Genomic DNA, 8,649 nt, shown 5'->3' on the forward strand with positions numbered 1-8,649 from the left:
TTACAATCACTGGTGCTTCACTTTTCCCATCTGCACAATGGAATTGATAGTGTTCATGACAGTGGTCAGTGGTGGGGGCTCAGAACGAGACCCCGTGGCACCCTAATGCGGACCAGCCCCTCAGCAGGAGTGAACCTGTCCCTAAGTCCAGGGGACGCTGTCCCAAGTGGGGGAGCCTTATGCTGCTGATAGTCAAGTAAGAAGACCGAGGGGACCGGTAGGTTTGGCAGCTGGCAGCCACTAGGGCCGTGGGAAGGGCTGCGGGGATGGAAGCTCCGTCAGAGTGGTGGAGGGGAGAGCCTGGTGAGGAGGTCGAGGTGGCCACTGGAGATGCCTTTTTCAAGAAATGTTACTGTGAGGGATAGGACAAGTTCTCTTGCTGACCTGTTAGTGTCCTGTCCAACTTCTACTCATTCGACAACATTTGGTGCCTCCTGAGCGCCTTGGCACAGTTCAGACGTTGAGAGCTGCAAGGCCGAGTGAGACACACTCCGTGACCGCAGACCGCACACCCCCTGGCGGGAAAGCCACGTCAGCAGGTGCTCGCGGTATAGCCGAGGCCATGTCGGGGCTGCAGGGGCGCGCAGGGCCCCTCCCCCGTCCTGTAAATGAATAAGCTAAAACATGTCAAAGCGCTTAGAGCCAGGCCCACAACTGAGTTCTCAGTAAGTGTGTCTGTTAATAATTGCGTGCACGCATGTGTGTGTGTGCACACACCTGTGTGCATATGAAGGCTTGTAGGCGTAAAGCCTTGTTGCCCTTGGGAATGCAGGTTCCGCTGTGTGCCCGGAGAATGAAGGGAGGGGATGAGAGATGAGCAGGAGCCAGGTTTACGAGGTCCCTAGACACTTAGTGAAGACTCAGCTGCTCCTGGAACGTGGACGCCTTGGAGGGGCTTTCAGCTGTGATGATGTGGTCAGCTTTGCCAGTTGGACTGGTCACTGGGTAGAGGCCTGACGGATGACAGGCTGGGACACCTGTTAGGATGCTTCCCAGAGAAATAGAGGGAGGGCCAGGGTGGACGATGGTAGAGTCAGTGGGAGTTAGACTTGTGAATTATGGAGGCTTTGGTAGAAATTCTTGTTTTCTAAACATTGATGCTCTTCTTTTTTTCTAGAGATGCTAAGAATATGGCCAAAGATGTCAGTGATACCCTTGTGGAAATAATTAGCAAAGAGGCTGGAGTTGAAAAACTAGAAGCAATGAAAACATTGGCTACTTTGAAAGAAGAAAAACGGTATCTTCAGGATATTTGGTCATAAAATCAGAAAATAAAGGAAGAGAATGATGCTTTTTTTGGCTCAAAGTAGTAAAAGACCATTTGGCTGAAACCGCCTTTCCGTTTTTAAAAATAAAAATTTCTTTGGAGGAGGTAGAGTGGGGGTGGGTCGCCTTCTCGCAGCAGCCGCCTTCTGATCGGGTCTTCCCGCGGCGTCTCCGTGCTCGCCGCGCCGGCTTCAGCTTGGCCTCCTGAGCTGAGGGGCGGCCCTCCTGCCCAGCCCCGCACCTCACAGGTGCCGTCTCCAGCTCACAGGGAAGGCGTCTGTCTGTGACGAGGCTTCCCAGCATGGACCTGGGCACGCGCGCCCACCTCGTAGATGCTGAAAGCCTGTGAACTTAGGTTGCCGGTTCTTAAAATAGGAAAAATAATTTATTTTTATATGAAGTCTACCGTAAAGGTTACTCCCATTAATGTATTAAAATTAACTCTGTATAGTTACTTGTTTATCCAGACAGTTCCTGACTTAGGATTGGCAACGATGCGAAAGCCATACACGTTCAGTAGAAACGGGACTTGAGGTTTTGAGTGTGGATCCTGTCCCAGGCTGCCGGCGAGTGTCACATCCTCGCTCCTGATGCCGGGCGGCGGCAGCAGTCTCCAGGGCCAGCAGCCGTCTGTGCCCAACAACCGTTTTGTCGCCTTCAGTGCAGCATTCAGTCCGTTACATGAGCTGTTCCCTATTTTGTGACTGCAGGCTCCTGTTCAAGTGCTCTGAGCACGTGTGAGGTAGGGTAGGCCAAGCCGTGGGATTTGGTGTCTTGAGTGCTTTTTGACCTAACAGTATTTTCAACTTATAATGAATGTATCGGGATGTAACTTCACTATAAGTTAAGGAAGATACGTATAACTTTATCAAATGGTTATTTATTACCAAAAGTATATTTCTGATAAAAATATATTAAGGTAATGCTCAGATTTTTTTAAAATGATTTTAGAAATGTGAAATATATTTTAAAATTCTGTTATATGATTTATTTATCACAATTGCTTCTTAATATCCCAGTTCTAGAATTTAGGGAAATTTGCATTCAGTTTATAGGTGCGAGCAAGTATATATTTTAGTAAAACTACAACCCCCCCTACTCTTCCTCTGTGTTCTTTTTGGCATGTTTTTTAGTTTTCGTACATTATCTTAACCCCATGATATCAATCAAATTGTATCCTAGGCTTAAAATGCCTGCCTAAATTAGTATCCTTATATTTTTAAAAATTCCTACTGTGTCCTGAATATTTATGTCCCTCCAAATTCCTGTGTTCCATTGTTAACCTCCATTATGATGATGGTAAGAGGTGGGGCCTCTGGGAGGAGCTTAGATCAAGAGGGTGGAGCCCTCAGGCCTGGGATCGGTGCCCTGATGAGAGGCCCCACAGAGCTCGTGGCTCCTTCTGCCCGGTGAGGACACAGCAGTCGCAGTCTGCAGCCAGAAGGGAGCTCTCGCCAGAACCTGACCCCACCCACACTCCACTCTTGGACCCCACTCTCCAGCCTCCAGAGAGAAATAAATCCTTTGTTTATGAGCCACCCACAGTCTGGTGTTTTGTTACAGCCGCCTAAATGGACTATGACAATTCCCAGTGACAAGTTCTCTTAAAATTTGTCAGAACAGAAAACAGTGTAAAAGGGTATGATTAATTTTTCTAGGCTCTAGTGTATATTGGTTTTTTTATTCAAGAGATTGGCATTTGAAAAACCTCTACCTGTCAAAGGTTTCTCGTCATTTTGAAAAATGTTAAGATTTGATAAAGCTTTATCGCTATTTAATCTCTAGTCTTCTTTCATATATTTTGTGATGGAAACAAATCTAAAAAGCAGAACATATCAAGCAAATCTGGTTACAGACCTAATTATATGCATATACTGTATGTATCAGCCAAAACAGACGAGATGAGAACATTAAAAAGGACAAAAGAACAGTGTTCTTTACTGATAAGTATAACAAGATGGAGTAAGAACTTGTGTTCACCTATCACTGTCGTCTATGAACGTGACCCCAAAGCTGACCCCCAAAGCTGACCCTGACAAATACACTGTCCCAGTGGGTGCTGGCACCTGCCCTTCGCCGTCTCGTCTGCCTCCAGCATCCACGTCACTTTTTTTTTTTTTTAAGATTTTATTTATTTATTTGAGAGAGAATGAGAGACAGCATGAGAGGGAGGAGGGTCAGAGGGAGAAGCAGACCCCCTGCCGAGCAGGGAGCCCGATGTGGGACTCGATCCCGGGACTCCAGGATCATGACCTGAGCCAAAGGCAGTCGCTTAACCGACTGAGCCACCCAGGTGCCCCCAAAGCATCCACGTTACTTCTGTTAGGCAGTGTTAGATGTCAGGTGCTAGGGCGCGTTCGTCGGCTCGCTCACAGCCTCACCAGAGGATGACGGTGAACATAGCATGAGAAACAGCTCCTACAGCCTGTTAGGTAAGCTCAGTGGAGTTGCACGTCTCTCACTAGACGGTCCATGACTTTTCGAAGGAAAGGTTTCAAGGTGGTTCCGACGTTCCAGGGGCAGGATTTTGTCCATCTAACCACGGTGGGCTGCCCCCCATCCCAGGGGCTGGACACAGTGCTGCTGTAGGGCTAAGTCTCAGGCCCTCACCGGGGGCCTCGCCAGGTCATCTGACCTGTATGTAGGGTGGGGAGCACCCCTGAATATCCAAACTCCCATCAGATCTTGAATACCACTAATTTTACCAAAGAGAGATCTTTCTAACCTCAGTCATTCTAATAAGCCGCTGTTGGACCCATTGTTTCCAGTACCAGTGCTGATCGGGGAAAGTCACCAAAGAGCTGGGGCAGCTAGCTGTCCGCACTGTGGGTTTTGCACTAGAATGCCAACTGCACCCAGAGCGTTCTTGACTCTCTGTAACACACCTGTGTATCTGTGCCAAAGATTTCTACACTCAATCAGATAAAATGGAATTTGACAGAAAACTAAATGTATATGCCACATCCGACAAACTAGGCACTTCATTGCTTTCCAATATACTTGATTGGAAATTGCTTATGAACTAGGCCATAGAGAAAATAATTGCATAAAATAAAGGCGTTGTTCTCTGACCCTAATGGAGTTAAGAATGAATTACACAAAGCTACCCACAGAGCACATAAGAACACATGAAAATGATCCATGGCATAGGAGGAAATAAAAATGGATTATAGAATGTTTGGAAGTGACTTCTCTTAGACTACTAAATGTACATGTGGGGTACAGCCAGAACAATACCCAGAGGGGGGTTCCCCCATTTCTGCTTTGTCAGGTACTGCTCAGTACTGTGGGGACAGCAGCGAGCAAAACATGAAACGCCTCTGTTCTCAGGAAGCTTACATTCTATGTTGAGAAGAGACGTATCTGAATAAATTGACGTACCAGTTATATGCGTAAGGAGGTCTGGTCTACAGTGTTCCAGGGGCGAGGCAACTTCGGGGTGGGTAGTCAGGGACAGGGAAAAACTTGAAAGGGACAGGGGAGCTGATGTGGGAAACAAAGGCAAAAGAAAATTTCTCTTACTATTTGTAGCCCATTGACAGGTCCTTGAAACAGGCAGAGTGATGTTCCTCTAGGAACTCCGCTGCCTTGATGTTAATCCTCTGCTAAGGGCAAAAGGAAATCCTAGCCTGACCAACCCCTCCCTGACCCCCCAATCCTGTAAGTCTACTTTAATGTATAAAAATCCCTTTGGAAACTTCCTTTATCTCTAAACCCCCCAAGATACATGTTGGCAATCATCCCCCAAGCATTTGGCCCACCAATACACATCTGAAGGGTCTCATGACTAAGGTTTTACTAGATGATAATAAATGACCTTTCCCAATAATAGCTAATCCCCTCAAGGTCCTGGAAACCTGGCTTCCAAAATTCCTTAGAGATTTATTGCTGTCCCTAACCCCCTCCCAAATTGAAAGTATACAATGGGCCACCCCTCATGACCACCCCCCAGTGTGGCTTGCTACCCATGGGTCCTGTCCTCGTGCTTTAATAAAACCACCTTTTTGCACCAAAGAAATCTCAAGAATTCTTTCTTGGCCATTGGCTTTGAACCCTAACATCTTTCCTACATCAGAGCCAGCCACTGTGGATGTCTTCAGGCTGAGGGGACGGGACAAAGGCCCTGAGAGGTAGGACAGTGGCCGGTGGGAGGAACAGAGAAGGGGAGGTCTGATGGTGCGCGCCTGGAGGCCACTGTAGATTAAAGCATTTACCCAAAGTGTCTAGAGAGCTACTTGATGGGAGGCGTAACATGATCTAGCTTCCACTCTGGAGGGCTTAATCCGGCTGTCCTGGGGAAGCCAGAGATCAGAGCAGCTAAACCTCTTAGAGAGCTGACATGATACAAAGGGTCAGATCATCAAATCAGGCTCACGAGAGTCAGAAATCTTAACCAGTATCGACCTTTACTAACGTCAGGTGTGCAGGTGATTTCAGGACACAGGTGAAGTGCAGAGAAATCTAGGACTACCTCCACCGCTGCTCCCCTGTTCTTCCTTCTCAGGCCCTTAGGCCCTGGCTGAGATTTAGCATATGCATGTCACAGAGGGGGCATCCCTCATACAAAAGGAGCTATTTAGGTCAAGGGATGTCTTCATTTTACATGACAAAAACACACAGCGAATGTAACATTTTCTGGAAAGCCAAGCCTCCTACATCTTCCATCCTGGGTTTATTTATATTGCGCATGCTGGACAAACTGCCCAAAATATTCAGTAATTGCATTAAGGGTACGAAACAGTCCAAGTAAAAGAAATAATGTTAAGCAAACCCACCCATATGCTGTTTAGAAGAGACAAGACTCACTTTAAGTTTGAAAGCTTGGAAAAGGACATGCCATGCACACAAGAAAGCAGATGCACTTAATATAAACAGGAAACTTAAAGAAATGCTAGTAGAGATATTTTCATGGTGATTAGAGTTAATAAGGAAGACATGAAAATCCCAAATATGCACTTAATAACAAAGCTCTGAAATACATGCGTTTGTCAGAAAAGATAAAAGGAGGAAAAGCCAAATCTAAAATCCCATTGGGAAATGCAATATCCCGTTCTTAGTAGCGGAAAGAACAAGCAGACAAAACAGTAAACACTTAGAAGATTTTTAGCAACAGAACCAATGGAGCTGATAGACATATAGAGTATCCTGACAGTGACCCCTTCAGAACAGGGCTTCTGTTCTAGTTGATACTGAATATTTGTCAGAGTAGACCAACTTCCAGAAAGATGGAGAACATACAATGGGTTTTCTAAGAATCAAAAGTCAATACCTAAATGAAACTAGAAAAACCCCCAACTATTTAAAAAATAAGCAACGCACAAAATAACTCATGAGTCAAAGAAAAATCACAAAGGAAATTAGAAAATATTTTGAAGAAGAAAAAAAGGACATACCAAAATTTGTAGTATGTGCCTTGATCAGTGCTCTGGGTCTCCATGGGTGGGTCTAAATTCCTACAAAAAAAGCTTAGAAGTCAATGATTTAAGCTCATATATTGGGAAGCTAGAAAAGGGCCAATAAATGAAACACCAAGAATACAGAAGGATTAAAAAAAAAAAAGAATATAGAAGGACATATCAAAGGTGACAGAAGAATGAAATAAAATAGAAAAAAAAAACGTACAATAGAAAAAATCAGAAAGCCAAAGTGAATTCTTAAAGATTTTCCCAGCTTTACTGAGGTATAAATAAAATTGTGTGTATTTAAAATGTACAGTGAGATGATTAGACATACGTATACTTTGTGATGACTATAATCAGGTTAACATATCACCTCACATGCTTACCATTTGTGTATGTGGGATGAGAACACTTGATTTACTTTCTTAGCAAATTTCAAGCATAACCTACTATATTATTAATTACAGTCACCATAGAGCACATTAGATTCCCCAGACCTTATTCATCTTGTAACTGGAGACTTTTAACCTTTGACCAGTGTGTCCCCATTTCCTCACCCTCCAGCCCTTCCTGGCAACCACCATTCTGACCTTCTGGGTTATTTTTAGATTCCACATATGAGAGATCATACATTATTTGTCTTTCCCTGTCAGGCTTATTTCACTTAGCATAACGTCCTCTATGTTCATTCGCAAATGCCAGGATTTTCTTCTTTCTCATGGTTGAGTAATATTCCATTGTATGCACTGGTAAAGATAAGCCTAGGCATAGTGAAAATTTTACAATTTTATTTGAACAAAATCCATTCAAATCAGACAGCACCAAAACAGGAGTTGTTAGGAGCTCTCCCCAGGCTGGAGCTAGGAGAAAGTCTTTTCTAGAAAAGAAAGGGAAGCAAGGTGAGGACATTATTTGGTTGGCTATAGCTTCGGTGATTGCATTATTTGGGATAGCCTTGTTGACTGTGATGGGTTGTACTTAGATTTTCATTGAACCCTGATGCATGACAGGCCATTCTCTGAAAGAACCCTGATTCCTGTTATTAGAGAACCCTGACAACCACTAATTTCTTTTCAGTACCTATAATTTTGCCTTTTTCCAGACTGTGATATGATTAGAATTATACAATGGGTGGCTTTTTGGGTAAGTCTTCTTTCATTTAGCAAAATGTCTTTAAGATTCCTCCATTTGGGTTTGTGAGTCAGTATCGGGTTCCTCTTTATGACTAAGTAGTATTCTGTTGTATGAATATATGACTGCTTATTCATTCACCGATTGAAGGGAATCTTCTGTGTAAACATAAGATTTCAATTCACTTGCAGAAACACACAGGAGTGGGATTTCTGGGTCAAATATTCAGTTTTTATTTTATTTTTCATTTTCTAAAAAAAATTCTAGGAAACTGCCCAGTTGTCTTCCAAAGTGGCTGTCTCACTTTGCATTCCCACCAGTGATGAGTGAACGTTCCTGCATTTATTTTGAGAGCAGATTGGTAGGAGTTCAGCATTGTTAGAGCTTGCTTTGGGAACACTCCATGCCTCCAGCTGCAGAGTTATAGATTTCTGCATTTAAACAGGAAATGCAAAACTTAACTTGGTAGCAATAGAAGTTAGAAACACAAAGCAACAGAACTTGAGTTCCTTCAGTTCTGTTCTTCTGTATGACCACTTGAAGTTTTCCTTCCTGGTGGCTTTTTTAACATTTGGAAAATAATTTATTCCTTTCCATCTCTCTCTATAGGTGAAAAATGCTCTACGATGGAGGTATAACCATGAAAAGTCTCCCCCTGCTGAAATGATATGCTCATTATGAAGCTCCACATGGAGTGAAGGCAAATGTGGAAAAGTCTACCTCCACCTTTGAAGTGCATTACCATCTGAATGTCAACAAGGCCACCAGAGGTGCTCCTTCGATTTTGTTCTCTCTACACCATGTTTCCTCCGAGCCATCTTTTTTTCTGACGTGAAATTTTAAATCAAGTAAA

General features: G+C 43.9%; 1 protein-coding gene across 3 annotated transcripts in view; it reads left to right on the forward strand.

Annotated features, from left to right (window-relative positions):
- MTRR (5-methyltetrahydrofolate-homocysteine methyltransferase reductase) overlaps window positions 1-8,649 on the forward strand; it is a 38,103-nt gene extending 29,454 nt beyond the window's left edge. For 2 of the 3 annotated variants that reach the window (XM_034998918.1, XM_034998919.1), the window contains exon 15: window positions 1,118-3,194. In XM_034998918.1, the coding sequence (XP_034854809.1) occupies window positions 1,118-1,262 (145 nt within the window). In that variant the 3' untranslated portion in view covers window positions 1,263-3,194. Of the gene's footprint in view, window positions 1-1,117; window positions 3,195-8,405 lie in introns of those variants that run through there. The other variant, XM_034998920.1, reaches the window with a different exon arrangement.

This window comes from Mirounga leonina, unplaced genomic scaffold, assembly GCF_011800145.1.
Source record: "Mirounga leonina isolate KUSES-001 unplaced genomic scaffold, KU_Mleo_1.0 Mir_95, whole genome shotgun sequence".
NCBI classification, from domain to species: Eukaryota; Metazoa; Chordata; class Mammalia; order Carnivora; family Phocidae; genus Mirounga; species Mirounga leonina.